This window comes from Argopecten irradians, chromosome 10 (genome assembly GCF_041381155.1).
Source record: "Argopecten irradians isolate NY chromosome 10, Ai_NY, whole genome shotgun sequence".
In the NCBI taxonomy this organism is placed as follows: domain Eukaryota; kingdom Metazoa; phylum Mollusca; class Bivalvia; order Pectinida; family Pectinidae; genus Argopecten; species Argopecten irradians.
Window position 1 is genome coordinate 7,179,388 of NC_091143.1, and position 22,506 is coordinate 7,201,893.

Here is a 22,506-nt window from a genome sequence, read left to right on the forward strand (position 1 = left end):
CTGAATCACGGTAAACAACTTTATCATACTTACATTTTCAAACTTAAAATAAGATGATGATTTAGTGTTATGACCGCGGCTGTTTCATTCCTCTCATTTTTAAATGTTCGGGGATGTGTTCGTCACTGATATATGATTTACTTTGAACATAATTATTTCTTTTTGTAGATCGAATCTTCTTTATGACTACTATTGCTGCCAAAACGACGGCACAACCTCCTATTACAGAGCCAATGATGATCCCAGTTTTATGAGTATCCGAAAAGGATTCACCACTTTGAGCGTCTTTATTACCGACTCCGCCAGAGGAAGTTGTCCTATGAGCATGCGTTACATGATGTATTGGGTTTCCGGAAGTACCACAAGAACATGGTGATGATTTAGATGAAACAGATGAGGCTACAGTGCTAGATAACGCCGACCGATCGGTTGTCGCATTATTTGATGAAACAGTTGAGTTTAATTTTGATGCTGTTATTGATTCAGTCGGTCCAGGAGTTGGCATCTCTGACGCTGGTAAGGATACTGCAGATCCTGTTGTCTTGGATATTGTAATTGTTGATATATCTGTCAACAATTGGGATGTTGTCGATGGAATGCTTGCCCTGGTTTTGTTGTTTGGTGTTGAGACAACTGATGTTGTATCTGGGGATACTGATGGTTGGGCGGTGGTTCGTGTGCTTTTCGGTGAACTTACTGAGGTTGAAATTATTGTGCTTTGTGTGTTGGTTGGTGTGGTGGTTGGTGTTGTGGTTGGTGTGGTTGTTGGAGTTGTGGTTGGTGTTGTGGGTTTTGTAGTGGTTGGTGTTGTGGTTGGATTGGTGGTTGATGTAGTGGTTGGTGTTGTGGTGGTTGGTGTTGTGGTTGGTGTTGTTGGTGTGGTGGTTGGTGTAGTGGTTGATGTTGTGGTTGATGTTCTAGTTGGTGTGGTTGTTGGTGTGGTTGTTGGTGTTGTGGTTGGTGTTGTTGTTGATGTGGTGGTTGGTATGGTGGTTGGGGTGGTAGTTTGGTGTTGTAGTTGGTGTGGTGGTTGATGTTGTGGTTGGTGTTGTGGTTGATGTTGTGGTTGGTGTTGTGGTTGGTGTTGTGGTTGGTGTGGTGGTTGGCATGGTGGTTGGGTTGGTAGTTGGTGTTGTAGTTGGTGTAGTGGTTGATGTTGTGGTTGATGTTGTGGTAGTTGGTGTTGTGGTTAGTGTGGTGGTTGGTGTTGTGGTTGGTATGGTGGTTGGTGTTGTAGTTGGTGTTGTGGTTGGTGTTGTGGTTGGTGTTGTGGTTTGTGCGGTAGTTGGTGTAGTGGTTGGTGTAGTGGTTGGTGTGGTGGTTGGTGTGGTGGTTGGTGTTGTGGTTGGTGTGGTGGTTGGTATGGTGGTTGGTGTTGTGGTTGGTGTGTTGGTTGGTGTGGTGGTTGGTGTTGTGGTTGGTGTGGTTGTTGGAGTTGTGGTTGGTGTTGTGGGTTTTGTAGTGGTTGGTGTTGTGGTTGGATTGGTGGTTGATGTAGTGGTTGGTGTTGTGGTGGTTGGTGTTGTGGTGGTGGTGTTGTTGGTGTGGTGGTTGGTGTAGTGGTTGATGTTGTGGTTGATGTTCTAGTTGGTGTGGTTGTTGGTGTGGTTGTTGGTGTTGTGGTTGGTGTTGTTGTTGATGTGGTGGTTGGTATGGTGGTTGGGGTGGTAGTTGGTGTTGTAGTTGGTGTGGTGGTTGGTGGTTGTTGTGGTTGGTGTGTGTGGTTGATGTTGTGGTTGGTGTTGTGGTTGGTGTTGTGGTTGGTGTGGTGGTTGGCATGGTGGTTGGGTTGGTAGTTGGTGTTGTAGTTGGTGTAGTGGTTGATGTTTTGGTTGATGTTGTGGTAGTTGGTGTTGTGGTTAGTGTGGTGGTTGGTGTTGTGGTGGTTGGTATGGTGGTTGGTGTTGTAGTTGGTGTTGTGGTTGGTGTTGTGGTTGGTGTTGTGGTTTGTGCGGTAGTTGGTGTAGTGGTTGGTGTAGTGGTTGGTGTGGTGGTTGGTGTGGTGGTTGGTGTTGTGGTTGGTGTGGTGGTTGGTGTGGTGGTTGGTGTTGTGGTTGGTGTTGTGGTTGGTGTGGTGGTTGGTGTTGTGGTTGGTGTGTGGTGGTTGGTGTTGTGGTAGGTTGGTGGTTGGTGTTGTGGTTGGTGTAGTGGTTGGTGTTGTGGTTGGTGTGTGTGGTTGGTGTAGTGGTTGGTGTTGTGGTTGGTGTTGTGGTTGGTGTTGTGGTTGGTGTTGTGGTGTTGGTGTTGTGGTTGGTGTTGTGGTTGGTGTTGTGGTTGGTGTTGTAGTTGGTGTTGTGGTTGGTGTTGTAGTTGATGTGGTGTTTGGTGTTTCGGTTGGTGTGGTGGTTTGTGTTGTGGTTGGTGTGGTGGTTGGGGATTTGGTTGGTGAAGTGGTTTGTGTGGTTTTTTGTGTGGTGGTTGGCGTGGTTGTTGGTGTTGTTGTAGCCATAGGATATGTCCATATTCTAACATCGTCCACCCCGACTCTTGTAGTAGAATCCGTTTTTACGCATTTGAAGCTAATCTGGAACAGAAACACATTGTCGTAGGGCAGCATTCATTTTTGAGTTAATTCGCCTTTAGAAGGCAGTACAACAAAACAAAGTTATACATGAAATGTACAGGCCAATATGGAATAATGTGTAAGAAGAGATTGTTATTTGAATTTAAATTTCATGACCTAAAAATTCTTTTGTTATTTGATTCTTCATGAAGTTATCGACTGGCGATCTATATAATTTTGAAGCATATCTCTTGCTAGAATTTGATTCAAGCAAGGGAAGCATGTCCTGAGTTCTAAGGATAGAAATTTGTCAGCACTTGACTTATTATACCAGCATTCTGTTGATCATTGTTCAACGTTTTGTTATAATTTGTAATTAGTTATACGTGTACCAAAAATCGTATCAGGACATATCCAATCCAACGCTTTCATTTTCAATTTTTGTACCTATCTTATTGACGTGAAACCAATCTTTCACATGAAATGCATATACAATAAAATCATGATAATAAGACTTAATATAAAATAGGCTGGTTTTAAATGTTACTTTGATGATACGTATGAACAATATAAAATCGTCAGAGTGTTTGTGTATAAATAAAATTCTGATAACTGAACATTTATAATTAATGTATCAAATATGTTAATCTCTTTAATGTTTTGTTTTAATTTGAATACCAATGAAAGATTTAGAAAGTAAGCCGATCGCGTTGAAAAAGAAAACAATGGAGCGAAACTAATTTCTGTTTCCACAAAGAAAGTCAATAAAAGAACAGAAAAAATACTCATTTCAAGTAACTGAAAGAGTGAAAAGACTTTTACGGCAATAGAATAAACTTGAACTGTCCCTAAAGTGGCAGACTTATACCCCCACTCGGGTTAATTAGGCCGTTTGATTAGTAATAACTCTAATAATAGGGTACATTGCAGAACCCTGTATTATTTACTCAACATCCCATTTCGTCAGGGTTTTGTTTATCAAATGTTATCAAAATCTGTCGGGTAAGTTAGGAGGAGTTCGCCGGACAAAGAGTGTCTACAGACAGGCAGACGGACAGACGGACAGACGGACAACCCGATTCCAGTATAACCTCATGTGTTCCAGGTATAGTTGAAACTGGATGTTGCAAGTATAGCATGTTAAAGGGCCATTACGATTCAAAGTTAAAAATATAATTAACATTAATAATAGCGTCAGAACATAAATACATGTATCAATGGCCTAAGATGAAGTTTTCAATCTTAATCAAAAATCTTTTTCATTAAGTTTGGATATAATAAAATCGCCCTGTTTGCAGCAAACAAGAATTACCAATCATTTGACGGCCATTTTTAAAATGCGTGTTTTACTTAAATTGTCACAAACTGTTCTATTTTTTAATGTCGCCGTGATGCATATATTAAATTTTTAAAAATTAAATTGTTACCTACTGTTTTCATTTAGATATTAATACTTTAATGCCGAAAAATATAACAAATATCGTACCGGAACAAAAGTCAAGCACGCACGCACTGTTTTTATGTCGTATTTAAAAACTCAACTTTGTATGTTTAAGATGCAAAGAATTAGTCAAAATAGTCATCGGAACAATTTGGAGAGCAGGGGTAACATATGGCAGGACAAATGAATTGAATGTGTTGCTATTATTTTTTCAACTGAAACAACGGTCATACGAGACAACTAATTCGGAAGATATCGTTTTAGCTTGTTGTGTGTATGGCCAAAATAGTGAAATTCCAGTAAAATTTCACATAGTGTTTAATATTTCCATATTCAACAATGATAATAGAAAAAGATATTATTGGAATTATTTACTTTTCAGTAAAAAAGGTCCTCAAAACGGCAAATAAATGCAAGATTCTGTGTGTAAAGTTTAGAGAAGGTTCAGTTCGCTTTTGTCGCGTAGTGAACAACAGCGCGATAATTAGGATGGCACTGAGAAAATAACACGACCAGCGTTATGAAACAGTATCTTATTTTTCTGTATAAAATTGTTCAAAATTATTTTACTTGTTTTACAGTTAGAATTTTAAAATAAAATAAAAGCCGTTTCTGAAACGTAGTGGGCCTTTAATTACACTGTATTCTTTTTTGCTGTATATGTTGTATTTCATATTTATGCTTCAAGTTGATACCGTATCTTTGATTTTTACTTTAAATTTTTGTACATTTACCATTTATATTGTGTCTTTGTTATTCATATTATTCCTTTCGAGATTCATATTATATCTTCGTCATAGTCGTTCTTATATTATCTTTTTATCTTAAAATAAACTATAAAATGAATCGTCCCTAACAAAAGTTGATTACGCAGGACAGTATTTATTTTTGACTGGAATTTACTGAAAAAATACAGTACGAACGACAATAATACAATATGAAAGACGATGGTACGATATACATAACAAAGACACAAAGCAAATGACAACGATACTATATTTGATACCATTTTATATATCGAAAGGTACAATAACACCGCAATACAATATTATCACCACTGCATAATTAAGTTTGGTTCCCCATAATTAACTTGACACTTATTTTTTATTTATATGTAATATTATGGAAATATCATATTAAAATACCTTAAACGGATCCTGACTAGAAACTGCCAATGTTACTCTATTCCAGTGGTTTCCATGGTTACCAGACAGTTTCCATAACGAAGTTTCCTTGCCATTGACGTCCGCTAAAACTTCTAGGTTGGAGGCCGAATGTGCCATGGCGTACCAGAACTGTATACACACAGCCCCACCACTGATGGTGGCGGTGGTGACGGAGGAAGTGGTGCCAGTATGTTTACCGAGAGTGTATGGATAGAGGAATGGTCCACCTGTAATGTCAATATCACTTAATGACCATTTATGAAGCACATGCCTTTTATATCCTGTTTTTACTGCGTTGAAATTATGATACTGATGTTCGTCAAACTAATCTCAAACATCTTATTCTTCCCTCCGCAAATAAAACATATATGTATAATATACAATAACAAACTTTCTTCAACATGCCTATACACAATAAACGGTTTTTACCATTGGGCACTCACTAGCTTTTTTTAAATTCTTTTATTCGTCTATGCATGCAAAATCCACCATTGAAAGTCATCATTGCCTGGCCCAATCGATCATACCAAAATAGAAATGATGTAAACTTGGGACCCCAGCTGCACGTCAACAACAATTAAAAGTATCGTGTATCGAAGACCAACACTCCCTGTTGATTTTTCATTTAAAAATGTTTTATTGTAATATTACAATTGGGATTGGGGAACAGGCTGTGCCATTATTAGCGCTCTCCCGAGTGGTTGATACACTGGTGACTATAATGGTTAATTGATTATCCCAGGCTGGTCAACTGCATTTCCTTATTTACCTGGAAGATAGAAATGCTTATGAAGGTATTAACTTTTAGAAGGGTATCCAACCAACGATGCAACTTTAAGCTTTATAATAGTATGATTACCACACATTATCTAAATGACTGTTATGTGCCTACAAAAAATCATTGACCAAACTTATGTTCTATGGTTTCAAGTTGTATATTCCGGATAAAAACGTCTATGTTAAATTCATTTTTTTAATTTAAAAGAGAGCATATACAATTTTCGGATAATGTGGAAAATATTCAACGATAACAAAATTAGAAAATATGACAATTTGCCATTTATTGTAGGCTGTTTTAACGTCTATGAAATGTATAGAAAGTGTTTGTCGATTTTTAATTTGAAATAATGGACAAATCATATAGTATTTAAAAACCAATCATTGCGACAAACAAAGTAAACCTCATAGGTGTATATAATAGTTTCCCCAGATTTGGATTCACCTGGTGGTTGATCGGTGGTGTAGTGGTTAAGCCATACGCCTTTTGCCTAGCCGGCCGGGGTTCGATCCCGGCACGGACGTGAAAAGGTCAGGGATCACCTACCCGATCACGTGGGTTTTCTCCAGGCACTCCGGTTTCCTCACACTCAAAGACCACTTGCGGGCTTTCATCCGGGCCATCGAAAGTGATTTGTATAAGTTGTATTTAACTTGTTTCAAAATCAATGTTAAATAAATACAATTTAAACATTTTATGTTATATTTCGAAATTGTATGGAGCCCCCCTGAACTGATTTAGACATATCGCTAGGTACCTTGAAAGATAAAGTAAATCGAGTTAACCCTATGACAATTTAGGTGATTAGCCAATCAGAACTGGTCATTCGGTCACGTGACAAAACAAAGAAAAAAAATTTGCTTGGGAAGATTGGTGCTCGAAACTCTGATTTCACACCATCCCATCGATTTTCACATGTTTTGTTCTCCTAACTATCATACTTTGTCATGTACTTCTGATAGTAATATTTTTCTATGATAATTTTTGCAATGCATATTGTAACAAGAACTCTCATATTATGTTTTATGTATGTAACTGTAAATTGATGAACTCATATTATTGTTGTATGTAAATATGTATGTAACTGTATGTTGATGGCATGTTTTGATGCTCCATCTATTTCGAAATCGGATGAGTTCGCTCGACAATTTCATCAGACCCTATTTGGCGAAGTTATGGCCTTTTGATTAATGAAAAACGCCATTTTCGGCTGTTTCCGTTTAATAACTCTCGCAAATTTTACCGGATTTTACCGCAACTTGGTAACATCTCAGGGCTTTAGCCAAGGTTGATCGGAACTTTGATTTGGCTGAGTTATGGCCATTTCATTGACAAAAAACGTCATTTTTTCTTATTTCGTCCAATTACTCTCGCAAATATTACAGGATATTTTTTAAACTTGGGAACATGGTTAAATGTCTCAGGGCCTTGGTCAAGTTTGATCGGGACTTTGAATGGACACTATTTGGCTTAGTTAGGGCCCTTTTACTAACGAAAAACGCAATTTTCGCCTGGTTCCGTTCAATAACTCTCGCAAATATTACAAGATTTTCTCGAAACTTGGAAATATGATTAAATGTCTCTAGGCATTGGCCAAGTGCGATCGAGACTTTGATTGAACCCTATTTGGCGGAGTAATGGCCCTCTGAATAACGAAAAGTGCCATTTTTGGTTGATTCTGCAAATATTGCATAATTTTCTCTAAACTTGTAATTAGTACCATTTTTAAATGTCTCACGTCCTTGACCAAGTTCGATCGGGACTTTGATCGGACCCTATTTGCCTCCGTTATGGCCCTGTAATTAATGAAAAACGCTATTTTTGTTTGTTTTCCAACAATATTACAAATATACATAATCAACATTTGAAGATGGCAGACTTAAAATGTTATTCAGAAACGAAATATCATGTACTTCTGATATACTCGAAATCAATATAAACATAGAATAAGCGTAGTAGTTTTAAATATACAATGTACATTTCCATTTTTCTTACATACTACATGAGAGAGAGAGAGAGAGAGAGAGAGAGAGAGAGAGAGAGAGAGAGAGAGAGAGAGAGATAGGTTAAAATAATGGTATATAATCGTTTAAATTTCTGTAAAGCTCTATACGTTGCCGAGCATATAAATTACAAGGTAGCTATATAGGCTTTATACTGCCTGCGTGTAGGCATGTTATCATAATGTTTTTTATAAGAATCTTAAAAAACTTGGGTAGCTTTAAAAGAATTTTATGGGGTAAGCACCTTTAATATAAATTGTAATTTGTGGGGAGATAAATGATTCTGGGAACTCTGATTGGTCAAAATATTTAGGTTTGGGTTTACATGGAGAGGCGCATGCGCAGCTTTCTCAGTTTATATTTAGAAAAGAAAGACGAAATCCTTTGTGTTAAAGCTTAAACAAATTTTAGTGTTTGGGACAATTTTGCAACCCACCCACGTGCCACCCTCTTTATCATTTATTTTTGTTTGTCAGTGTACTTTTGTGGCGGATTTTTACAACTCCACTAGGGCTAATTGTAATAATGTTTGGTAATGTAGTTTCAAAATACTTTTTGAGTGAAAAACGATTTGTTTTGATGTCATAATGTTATTGTTTTAATTCTTCATGATAATAAATATATTTCACCTATGGTGGCCATTTCAATGTCTATTCTGTATTGAGTTATTTTTAAGTTGGAGGAACATAAATTACAATTAAAAAAAATAATGATATGCGTCTTCACATTCAAAAACACATGCACAGCTTTGGTCGTCAGAAAGATTTACTCTGAACAGGTCATATTTTAAGATACTGGATTTATTTCTTAGTCTGCAGTGCAAGATATTAGTTTTCCGGTCACCAAGGAGATATAGATAGGATGGACATAAATTATGATACACGTGGTTTAGTAGTAACAACAAAAACAACATTTCTACACCACAAACATTTTATAATATTTGAAATGATAATGGTTCTGATAGCATTCTACACCACAAACATTTTATAATATTTGTAATGATAATGGTCCTGATAGAATTCTACTGCTTTATTTTGTTAATCGTTTGGCAGTAAACCAATGAATTATTTAACTTAATTACAGCCTCTCATATTGACATCCACAAAAAGAATTTCACTTTCCATGATTTAAGAAATACTTTTTTTTGTTGAGGCTATGAAGGTATAATGATAATGGAGCTTGTGTAAATTATGTAACCCCGGTTACATAAAATTGACACGTACTCCAGCGTGCGGCAATCGCATATTTTTTATCAAAATACTCATATTTTTTTTCTCTCCCGTCATCGTCAACAAATTCGATTGAACAGCTGATTGGAATCGAGTCATTCATAGGCCATGGGCTAGGAGGGTCCCACATGCACCCCCCCCCCAAACCTCCGAACCAATATTTTTCTGAACCCTTATGACCCACTGATCACAAATCCAAATGTTAACATTGCATAAGTTGGGATGAACTTCCGGTTATGACGTCATCAAGATGGCCGCCATCTAGAATTTCACTAAAAATTGAAAAATAGTCATAACATTAACATTTTTCAACCGAAGTAGACAAATGAGGTACCAAAATGACCACAATAGAACAACAAATACATATCAGGACCAAAAAATCCAATATACGTAGTGATTTCTACGCAGGAAATGAAAAAATCGGATTTAAAGCTCAAAAATGGTGATTTTTCAGCAAATTTTTCATATTTTGTTTGACGCAGCAAAAATGTTTCCCAACAGCAATCTATTATTTCTAATAAGTTTTTTGACCACTTGTCAATCAGTTTAAGCAACAAAAACAACCAAAACCAATGTTAACATCGTATAAGTTCCGGTTATGACGTCATCAAGATGGCCACCTTCTCGAATTTCACTAAAAAATGAAAAATAGTCATAACATTGGCATTTTTCAACTGAAGTAGACAAATGAGGTATCAAAATGACCACAATAGAACAACAAATACATGTCGTGACCAAATAAGCCAATATATGTAGTGATTTGAACGCAGGAAATGAAAAAAAAAAAAATATTTTAAGCTCAAAAATGGTAATTTTTCAGCATTTTTCATATTTGGCTTGACGCAGCAAAATTGTTTCCCAACAACAAATTGTTATTCACAATCAGTTATTTGACCTCTTATCAATCTGTTAAAACAACAACAACAAAAATATATAGAAATGCAAAAAAAGAATTATTGTTATACCCTCAATTTGATAGATTAGCAGCGTCTCAAAAATAACACAACACCTACTAATAGCGTAACAAATGTAACCTAAGCTAAGCCTGTGTTTCCGTTAATATCATTAACAGTTCCCAAAGCGTTTGTGTCTTTGAAAATGAGCACATTCATTGTTTATTTCCTATGCATAGCATAAGCAAAATGCCATATGGTTACTACAATATCACTAATATGTCTTTCACTGGTTCTCAATGATAACCATTATCATTGTGCGTGCTTTCTCGCCTCACTGACCTATCCACTGAAGAGACTCGGCATATCTGGTAGCTGGTACATGCAGTCCGAATCAGAGTACTCGAGATATCAGTATTCAATTCGTCGAAATGTGACACTGCATAACCAGTGTTGTTCTAGCCTTTTATGACCCATCCATGACCAGAGTTCATATCAGGAACAACAGGTTCAGGGATGTGGGATCTCTTTCAGATTCTAACATATCGTACGTATATGCTGTTTCAGACTTCTCCGGCATAATGGAAATTACACCAGATGCACATTCTTCCAATGGTGGAATTGGTTCTCTTAAGCACATAACTCCATAATTCGTATGAAGTACTATTCATCAATCTTGTGGACCCTCGTGCAACCATAAATGGCACTGGTGATATCATCGAGGTCATTAATGAGGGCATAAATGTTAAATGTTTTTCATTGGTCTGACTTTTCCCACTCCCTTGAAGGTGCTGGTTGTGTCACATCTGGTGTATGCGCAAAGAGACCATTGAAGACTCTCCAGTAAAAGGTTCTCTAAAGTGCTTTCCAGACTTGGCAAAGAGTGAAACTTCACTGCAGACCTCATTTATGACCTCAAAGAATCCACCTGTGCCACCTATGGTTACTGAGGTTCACAAGAATTAGGAATTGTGCTTCATACGAATTAAGGAGAACCAACTCAACCCTCCACAGAATGTTGATCTGGTGTCTTTTCCATCATGCCGGGGAAGTCTGGAACATCATATACGATATGTGAATCTAGGTGAAACTAGGTTGGAAACAGGAAGAGCTCCCACATCCCTGAAGCCGATGTTTCTGATCTTAACTCTGAACATGGACAGTTGACAAGTTAGAACCACGATGGTAACCCGGTAATGTAATGTCACATCAGGTCACCGAGGTCGAAGACGACACTCTGGCGAGAAAGCACGCACAACGAAAATGATTAGCATTAAGAACTAGTGAAAGAAATATGTGACACTGTAGTAACCATCTTATATCTTGCGTTATACACAGGAAATAAACAATGGATGTGCTCATTCTAAAAGACACAATATGTTTCGAAAAGTGTCATGGTATTTACGGAACTTTAATTTGATACCCTATAGCTATTAGTTAGCGTTTTGCCGTAATAATTCAGTTTGAGAGGCTACTAGTCTACAAAATTTCGAGCATGAAAATGGATTATTTTGAAGTCCCACTTAGATATTCAGCCAACTTTAAATTCAAATTTGTTAAGATATAAATCGTCAATAGCCAATGTTATATTCAGGAAATTCCAATACACCAGGAAACTGTAGTGTTAGCGGTTTGGAAAAAAATAACAATCATATGCCGCATCCGGTGATGTTTTGTAAACCAAATGATGGTATAACAAATCTCTGTTGCATTTCTATATATTTTTGTTGTTGTTGTTTTACCAGATTGATAAGAGGTCAAATAACTGATTGTGAATAACAATTTGTTGTTGGGAAACAATTTTGCTGCGTCAAGCTAAATATGAAAAAATGCTGAAAAATTACCATCTTTGAGCTTAAAATATTATTTTTTTCATTTCCTGCGTTCAAATCACTACATATATTGGCTTATTTGGTCACGACATGTATTTGTTGTTCTATTGTGGTCATTTTGATACTTCATTTGTCTACTTCAGTTGAAAAATGCCAATGTTATGACTATTTTTCATTTTTCAGTGAAATTCGAGATGGTGGCCATCTTGATGACGTCAGAACCAGAACTTATACGATGTTAACATTGGTTTTAGTTATTTTTGTTGCTTAAACTGATTGACAAGTGGTCAAAAAACTTATTAGAAATAGTAGATTGCTGTTGGGAAACATTTTTGCTGCGTCAAACAAAATATGAAAAATTTGCTGAAAAATCACCATTTTTGAGCTTTAAATCCGATTTTTTCATTTCCTGCGTAGAAATCACTACATATATTGGATTTTTTGGTCCTGATATGTATTTGTTGTTCTATTGTGTTCATTTTGGTACCTCATTTGTCTACTTCGGTTGAAAAATGTTAATGTTATGACTATTTTTCAATTTTTAGTGAAATTCGAGATGGCGGCCATCTTGATGACGTCATAACCGGAAGTTCATCCCAACTTATGCAATGTTAACATTTGGATTTGTGATCAGTGAGTCATAAGGGTTCAGAAAAATATTGGTTCGGAGGTTTGGGGGGGGGGGTGCATGTGGGACCCTCCTAGCCCATGGCCTATCATATGTTCCCACCAAAAGTGGGGTCATGACCCCACGTTGCTACGCCATCGACTATCCCCGTAACAATAGAATCGCCGCACGTGTTGTGCTATCATTAAACATTGATAATGATAATACTAGAAAGCGTGGTTACTGAGTCCATGTCAGTTCATACTGTAAATATTAATGTTTGAAGATAAAAGATTATGATGGATATTGAACTATAATTACCATCGTGTAGAGAATCGACACCTATGGCCGATATAGTTGTATATTGTTTCCACTCCATCTGAGGGTATCTAGGATGACTGAAGCTACAGTAACCATGGTTAAAGTCACAGCTCTGACTCATCAGTGTCACATTGACGTCATGACAGCTACTGGTGGACAGTACCTGGACACCGGACACTGGGGTGGACAATGAGCGGGCCTCTGTAATCCTCACTCCTGATAGCAATAATCCTGAAAATATAACAATGTATCTTTAAATTCATGTTCACTATATAAAATCATTCCTTATATTTCATTTGACCAACCATTTATTTTTATGTTTACTGTTCCGATAAAATAAAATTATGAAAACTATAAAATTATAAGATTGTGGTAACCGCCGATCAATATGATGGAATCCCGGAACAACTGCCTTCAATTTGGCGGGAAATATTGTCAAGTTCAGAGAGTACACAAAATATAGTTCCACAATATCCTTATCTTTTTCACTCCATTTATAAAATATTTTTTATATAATTTATATACTGATATATGATTTAGAATTTCCATTGCATTCATACATCCATTATATTTAAGATTTGTCAATACAGATAATCGGATGCGTATTCACACTATTTGCGGAAGTCAGTGTTTCGGTGTGTGTATTCTTGGAAAACAACCTCTGCGTAAATATTGTGTAAAATGCTGGAGATTTGAAGTAAATTTGCTTTTGATTTTCTCTTGATTTTTACGAGAAAGATTCAGAAATAATGAGATAAAATAATGATGTGTATTCTGTATCTTGTAATTCACACTACAAGCATACCATAATGTTATTTCAGTACTAGTCTAGACACATGTTATGTATCTTAGGCATGTGCTATTTTGTTGCTGAATATATATGTGTTAGTATAATGAAGAGGTTATGAGAAATACATGCAAACTGCGTGTGATATCTGATAATACTATAGCTAGTTACTTGGTATACAGTAAAATTGATATAATTGACACGGTTGTTTTGCTTCGGATTCGTCATAAGCTGGCGGCTATATTTGAATCATCTTCACAGGTTATCTAATCTTTTCCTTAAAGCTTACAATTTAAGTTAAAAAATATACATTTGAGATAAAAAAAAAATCAAAATTCGTATCTTAAAGTGAATAGTCGGGCAAAGAAAACCAGTCTAAATGCGTTAATTGGTCTTCCAAAAGCTCTCACATATTAATACGACGGTCAAGTTCTGCTTACGTTTCCCAGTTCTGACCATTGAAATAAAGAAAAGTTGAAAGCATTGAAAGCGAGGCTGCGTGGAAATGTAACCACGGGCATAGTCAGCCGGGATGACGTTTTAGGATTCCTATACTTTACATTAATTTCTACGTACGCAGACAGATTTTGACGAGAAATTTCATTTTTCTATTCCATAAGAAATTATACTAGATACGTTCACATCATTTTTACCGACTTTAGCTATCCTTGCCCGACTGTTCACTTTAACTTACTGAAAAATGTTTTAAGAATTATGTTAAATAAGAGAATTGAATTTTACATTTTCTGTAGCTGCGCCTGTGGTATTAAAAAGATGTAATGCACACCAAGCAATACCTATTATGATTAGTTGCTTCTACAGAAAATAAAAAAAAACCGCGTTCCTGCCAACTAACCAAAATGGTGGAACATACACACATATGCCTCACTATTACTGTGCCCTTTCGGACGGGATATTGGGACTCCGTCGGCGAGATAAGCAAGTGCATATATCATTTAAAAACCCAAATGGATAGATTCTAGGTTACTGGGTGACACCGAACATAGTGTTACCACCTATTGTTTTATACGTTGACGTCATGTGACCTATATATACCCATGGTTTATATAGATCCCATTCATGTGTCCAGTCAATGTTAGGTGTACGTATCGTACGATTAGATTAGGATCATACGATGGCCGACAGCGGCCGTCACCTCGTACACGGATATTAGAAAAATGTGTACCTGAAAAATGTGTACCATGACACCTCGTACACGCGAATTAGAAAAATGTGTACATGAAAAATGTGTACCGTGACCAATCGTATGTACACATATTTCTATAACCTCCTAAGGCCTACGCTGCGTTTATAATATATATGTATGAGCGTGAAATATAAGCTTTTAAAATAAAAGTGTTGATATATATGGCCCATTCTGAACCTGAGCTTCCGACATACTAACACATTGAAAGATTAACTTGAATTATGTCTATGTTATAGAGATATAACACAAACATCTTAGTGTACTCTAAGTAAACCGCGAAGCGGCTTAGGATTAGAATACACTCAGATATTTATGTTATATGTCAATAAGATATAAAAAAAAATTCAAGTTAATCTTTTTAATTCGATTTACTGAAAACGATCTATGAATAATTCCAAATTTATTTTTAGACTGTTTGTGAAATCATTACACCATTGTCTCAACCAGAAGCGACGTTACAAATGGCGACGCCATTTTTTTCCTTCATGGGCTGATAAAATAAATTGTTAAGCTAATGAAAATGCTTATTACAAGCAAAATTGAATTATTCAACGATAATTTAATGTTAGAGTTTCAATAAAAGTAATGAGTGCCAAACAAAATAATACATTACGTGACAGTTACAAAAGGTTAACATTACATCTCCATTCCTGTATCAGTATAAAACTAGGTTATCGAAAATGTGTACATATGATTTGTCACGGTACACATTTTTCATGTACGCATTTTTCTAATTCGCGTGTACGATGTGACATGGTACACAATTTTCAGGTACACATTTTTCTAATATGCGTGTACGAGGTGACGGCCGTTGTCGGCCATCGTAGGATCACGCCACATTGGGGCTCATTTTATCAAACTTTTACTACACAAGTGTACCTGACCCTGAGTCTGTGCTTAATACCCATGTCAACATGCAACAATAAGGATAATGAAGAGAAAACAAATAAACTGCTAAATGTTTTTGTACACCTTTGACCCTTAAATCAATATTTCAGTTGTTTTTGTAAGAAATTTAATTGTTGTTATGAACATATATGTTACATTGTTGTTAAAATTATAATACATATTTAATAGGTTTCCATTTTTGTGCATCTCTAGTTGCCATGGAAACTATATAACATTTATATAAATTAATAATTTGAAACTGTGATTTTTAGCCTAATCTAAGCAGTTCTTTTCTGTACGAAACATATGATAGGCTAATCTTGAACAAACCTAATATAAACTGAGGAAATGTAGGCACTAATGAGACATCTTTAGAAATATCAAGTTTGTTCAGGGATGATTTATTGGTGAAAGACGGAATAGTGTATACTACTTTTTCACATTTGTATAATTCATGCATGTTTAGGATGGTTACCATAGCAACCATAGCTGCAAAAATAATGCTGCAAAGTAACCATACCAACTGCATTAAGATAGCACTATATAATCAAAATTCAAATAAATACAATAGTATTTACGGTTTCATGCCGTCTCCATAATGACTTCATCACTTTGATTACATTTTGTTCACTATAAAATTATACCTCATTTCATTGTTATATTTTACTTTATAATGCATATTTGCAGCGAATTAATGTAATAGTCGTTTGTTTTTTTATACATACATCAAATCGTATATAATCTAGACATCGGATACATCCACTTGAATGTCATGGCAGTTTGTACACGTGACTTTTATATTGTAGGATCAAACGATTGAAACATTAAAGTCAAACCTATATATAAAGACTACCAAGGGGATTCAGAAAACATGGTCTGTGTAGCCAAGTGGTCCATATACACAGGTCTATTTATGCTAGTTTTGACCATTCGAGACCACAAGAAAGCGATCTAAATATGTAGATGATCGTAATACAAAAGTAGTCGCTAATTTCGTTAGGCAATCTCATATAGGGAGCAAGCATTGATTCATTTCTAAAACATTGAAATGTTTTTTTTTTCTGTTTTTTTTCTGCAATGGAAACACCACAGAATATTAGTAGCGTTTTACATCAGAACGCGTGCCTATAAAATATATCATGAGTTTACAGAGTAATTATGTATAAAATATCAGCAATTCTATTTTAAACGTTTTAAACTTTTTTTAAATGTGGTATGTTTTATAAATGTATATTTCTTTGTTCGTTTTTCTTACCGAACAGCATGTTACCGCACCTAGTTTTTATCTTTATCGAGTGTCATCAAACCAAGACATAGGTATCGTGTGGAGGAGAAAAGATTAGATTATCCGTGAAAACATTCTTATGACATGTCTGATCTCGGTAACTGTACACAAGTAGGTTTAAACATATATAACAATGTATCATTACTTGTAAATAACATTAGTTTTTGTTTTGTTCTATTCTCAAGGCTTTAACAGTGTAATCGATTCATTTATTATTTAATTCTCCTTTCATTCTACTATCGAATGTATTGACTGAAGAATATGTTTTAAAATGCACTGTTAATAAACAGAAATGTATCCAAACTTCAAAAGTATAAAAGAAAAGCCCTGTTAAAAGAAATTGGCATCGTTATGTAGCAAATGATATTATATTATTATTAATACCATTCAATATTTTCCTTTGTTCTAGAAAAAAGACATTTCTAATGTCATACAAATTACTTCCAAATCTGAAACTACAGAAAACCAAATGTAGAATAAGATTTCTTATATCATTTTATCAAGAAAAACTATTTCAAAAGAAAGCGAAACATGATCAAATGTAATATTATTAAGATGGTCATTTTGTATAAAACATTTATACTAGTAATTAATGAAATATGACTATAAAACATCCTAAGCATACTTAGTAAAACATCCATACGTATACAACAAAGGCAAACAACGTCATAGCATTGATACAAAATTACATCTTACCTAAATAAATAACGTAGAAAAATATCCATCTCGAAGAAAGATTCCCCATAACGAGCGAAATGAAACGCTGTCGTGATATTAATTGGACGAGTAGGATACTGCTGTACCATCGCCTGAACCCTAATCTAATCTCCTTCTCATTTGCTCTGGTAAAGTGCCCGATTTAGCTTTATCTGAACACCCGATGCATGTTCAGTGTAAACATGGGTATACCGCATTTTCTAGTGCTAGGGTAGAGATGTGCAGCGAGCTCAATGTGCATCTTCACCTTTCCCTAATGACCTTGCTTGTTTTACCCATCAAAATATACATGTACATATTGAATAATTGATAATATGACCCATTTACGTCAGGTTGTATATTTTCTTGACCTTTCAAACCCAAAGATGAAATAATTCATGTAAAATAATCACATTAGACATCATATAGACATTTGTAAACTATGCAAACTATATGTGTTATTGATTAAAATATGAATGGGTTTTCTACGTGTGTTCAATACTGAATGTAAGTTAGTGAGGCTACAACCCAGAATTCTGTGATATCCTAACATATTACACGTGTATATCTCGGCTGTGATAGGAGTAAGTAAAACTGGACAGGCGTGTACTTCATTTTATCTTGTTCCAATTAAAGCTACCAAGCAGTGTACGCAGTTAGCGATAATATGATGAAACTTTCTTCAGTAGTGTTAAAATGTCGATACTATCATAAGACTATCTTCATTTATAAGATGTATGTGCTCAGCTTTATCACCAACTTAACATTATGAAATGTATATCTTGAGACAGATTCCCCAATATACGGTCAATAATATGGATTTTGTTTACATTCTCTGCGTATTCTCGTGTTTATCGATGCGAGATTCGAATTCATTTTCTCCATGCATGTTCCTGTCGTTTAACTCTCCACTGCTAATGTGTTTATGGCCATTACATTTTATTGAGCCAACAAAAAGTGAAATATATGTCTAAAGCATGTTTGATCGTTTTTATTCAAAACAAACTGATAAACAATCAATGAGTTGACATATATTCAGAATACAAGTACTTGCATTAATTGATAAAGATAAATTAATAGTTTGAAACACAATGGGATGGTTATCTTACATCATAAAACGATGAGGACTTTGGCATGTTTCAGAGCATTGTGGTTGTATCATTGAATTTATATTCTAACGCCGTTTTCTCGTGTGATATTTTACACTCATAGAGTCATTAGATATTTGACAAATGAGACCTTTGACTCTCATCATAAGAATACTGATTTTCATTCAGTTAAAATATATTAACAAATTGCAATTAGTACTATCGTATGAGTTAAAGATTTCCCTAACTGCCATGTAATATATACATGTATCAAGATAGTATACAAACGAATGAGAAAATAAAACTGCGGAAGATATTTTCTGAAAATCTATCGAGAAGTTTTCTCTTGTTTGAATATCTAAAGGGTCAAGGCAAATGGTACGCACCGCCTACATGTATTCATCGTCTGATTGGATAAGTTCACATCACGTGATTTCAATGTCTATATTGCTGTCTTGTAAACAGGATAGTGAAACATACGGAAATGATGGTTATATACATAAGTTGTTTAAGAATATCCGTTCTACAACAAATACCAAATAATTTTAATGTGCTCTTTGTCAGTTATATGTCATAAGTTGTAGACTATTATCATCGTATTTTATTTGTGATATCAGCCATGTATCATTTTAGCAAATGTAATCACACTCCTGATTTTTCTGTCTGGCACTGCGCTGGTATCTAAACAGTGCACATGCATTATACATCCATACTCGTGCACACCTGGTGTAAGTTATCTTCTGGGTCACACCAGTATAATATGGTTTTGACATTTCTGAAGAGATATGCAATGCTATATCTTAACCAGATCATCAAATCATGTTATCATACAACTGTGTTAATACAATACATATCTATTTATTTTCCGTTTGCGTCCTATATTTAATACTTAGCATGTTGAATGTTAAGTTTTGTCTGCATATCACATGATCTTTAAACAACGCAAGTGTTCTATCGTCCGTAATGTTTGAGTTATGTAAATATAAAATCAGTAATTGAATAAAGTGTCGTATAGCTGCTTATTCTCGCGAGTTAAAATGTTAGAGATTTTTATCTTAAACTAGATTTTACTCAATCAAATATGTGATAGGGTTATTTACTTAACCACCATCTCAATATTTCATGTAATACATTTTTCTGGAAATGTAATCCCTACGGAAATATCCGGTCACATCATTATATATAAACTTTAAGGACAACTTTTTAATGTAACAAATGTAAAAGAATTAGAGAATATAGCAAAGCAAAGTTTCTTTATTAATTAATAATTGACATTTTCCCGATTGAAATACTATGTACCATAATGTTTGTATTCTATAGTATAACATTTAAATGAAATGTAATGATGCATATACAAATTCCACTGATACATATGTAAGTCAGTTAACTCAAAGTAAATAAAAAACCTGTGACCACTTATCTACCTACATATCAGTGTTCTGGAGTCCCACAGACTGTGTTTACCTATCCGATAGTGCCATTGTAAGGTTATAGTAGGTTCAACTGACCACTTATTATCTTAAATACTGGTGGTTTTACAAAATAAATAATACCTATTTGGTGAGCATGAATGGTTAATGTGGTGTGGAAATCACAAATATCTGAACTGGTGCAAACATGGAATACAATCCTTATCACCATAGCGTAATCTTACTTAAAATCGAGTAAACAATGACATATATAAACAACTTTTTTTTTCAATATTTCATGTAATAAACAATTTATTTTCCAGGCTTTCATACTATTTCATTTATAGTTATCATAATTATCCCTCAAACATGCATCAGAGGCGCAGGACGATGTCTTTTTGCCCCAACCCCGCCCCCATTTTTCGCCGACTTAAATGTTCTAAAAATTCACATTGGAAAGACAAAAGGGGTCCTCCTGCACATTGTTTGTAGTTCATTTTAGAAAATATTAAGCCGCTGCGCGGCGCATTCACTAAAACTTTCAAGCACGTAACACACCTTAAGCAATAAACCTTCAATATACATCAACTAGACTGATTTTATATTGTTTACCATAGTATGTCTTATACATACATTTTCAAATGAAAGGACGAACTAAGAAGTAATACATAAATAGTTTTATGCATGCATCAATAAATGCTATTCCAGACAATGAGGACTGAATTTTAAACTTCATATCTCAATGAAGGTTCAAGATTGGGGTGGGTGGGGTTGGGGGTTGGGGGGGGGGGGGGGTGGGGGTGCGTGGGCAACTAGAACACAAATCGAAAATGTCAAGTGTGAGGGGGGGTAGAAGACCCCCATGACGTACCATCTAACTCATTCATTCCAGATTCAGATATAGAATTAAACAGAGACATATTAACACTATATATTGGGCCTTGAAGTCGGTCAGTGGTTTGATTGATTTGATTTTTTTTATTTATGAAGAGTATTTGCTTCTATCAAACATGTGAACTCATAATTTTCTTGAAATATTAGTCATTTTGACCCAGTTTGGTCTCGCCCCTCTGGTCTAAGTGGGTCAGCGATATGGATGTCAAAATGCTATATCTCAGGCTTATAACTCAAGTTTTTCCTATATGAACTGAAAAAATTTTGACCTCCTCCCCAGGGGTAACGTGAGGCCCCAGGGTCATATAATTCACAACGTTGATAAAACACCTCTAGACCTTTCCATGTATAAAGATTATTTGATTCGACCATTTCCAGAATTTCAAAAGATTTTTGAAGTTTTAGCTTATTTGACCCCTTTTGACCCCGCCTTTAAGGTCCCTGGGGGTCAGTCATGTAAAATTTGTTAATGGGATTCAATGGCCATTTCAGTCTGATAATTCTGACAACATTTGAGTCCTTTACTATTACTATTGCTCACAAATGTGTTTTCCCTTTATATATTTTAGTTAACTTAACCCCCTCCCCAGGGGGAAAGTAGAGACCCCAGAGTCATATAATTCACCATTTTTATGGACCTTAATACCTTTCTGTGTATTAAGAGTATTTTATTCTACCGCATCTGTGAGTGGGGAAGATTTTTGAAATTTTAGTCAATTTTAAACCTTTTGGAGCCTCCCACAGCCCCCTGGCGGGTGGGAACCATATAATTCACACTTTTGATTGGCCTGATGCCTAAGAAGGTTTGTGCAAAATTTCACTGAAATTGTTCCAGCAGTTTTGGAGAAGAAGTCGAAAAAATAAATTATTTATCGTCGCACCACAGATGACGACGGACAAAAAGCGATTAGATTACTGGTGTACTTTCATAGGTAAGTGTTTCAGCTTTATATTCGGAGACAGGCCTTGATACACTTTCTGAGAGACGCGAAAGAAGAAAACTTAGCTAAGTCTACAAAATCGAAAATAATTTAGCACCAAACTATCTCCACTTCTTCCTCCAAAAGTCGACCATACTTATAACTATGTTTTAAGGACTAACAGTAATTGTAGAATTTTTCTTTAACTTTCTCTAACTAAGTCTTCTTTTATTTCCTCTTCTCTTCATATGTGGAATGACTTGAATGAAGCGACTAGATCATCACCTTCATTAGCAACTTTTAAAATATATATATCACATAATTCTAATGAAAAATATCCAGCCATTACAATTTTGGTGACAGAAATACAAATATTTTACATACAAAGTTAAGACATCGATGTAGCCAGTTAAATTTCGATTTATTTCGTGTAAACCTCATCAACAGCCAAAATTGTGTCTGTGGTCATAAGTGTGAGAGTGCCTATTTTTTCTTCCAATGTAATAAGTATGTGAATGGCAGAATTATTTTACTAGAAAACTTAAGAAACTTGAATGTT

The 22,506-nt window shown here is 35.3% G+C and overlaps 1 protein-coding gene across 1 annotated transcript; it reads right to left on the bottom strand.

Moving 5' to 3' along the window:
- Positions 1–1,189: 1,189 nt before the first annotated feature.
- On the bottom strand, positions 1,190–17,898 carry LOC138333981 (bromodomain-containing protein DDB_G0280777-like). The gene is made up of 4 exons (XM_069282709.1): positions 17,637–17,898; positions 12,774–13,004; positions 5,090–5,337; positions 1,190–2,524 (listed from the first exon to the last, which is right to left on the bottom strand). Exons 1-4 carry the CDS (start codon positions 17,683–17,685, stop codon positions 1,190–1,192), a joined length of 1,863 nt encoding a protein of 620 aa, XP_069138810.1. The 5' UTR covers positions 17,686–17,898.
- Between the last annotated feature and the right edge of the window lie 4,608 nt (positions 17,899–22,506).

What these genes read in the sequence shown, in the direction of transcription:
- LOC138333981 (XM_069282709.1), bottom strand. Translation starts at nt 17,685, where the DNA reads ATGGGGAATCTTTCTTCGAGATGGATATTTTTCTACGTTATTTATTTA. An exon ending in TTTCTACGTTATTTATTTAG is followed by an intron (nt 13,005 to 17,636) that starts GTAAGATGTAAT and finishes TTATATTTTCAG; the next exon opens with GATTATTGCTATCAGGAGTG. An exon ending in CTAGTCAGGATCCGTTTAAG is followed by an intron (nt 2,525 to 5,089) that starts GTATTTTAATAT and finishes TTTCTGTTCCAG; the next exon opens with ATTAGCTTCAAATGCGTAAA.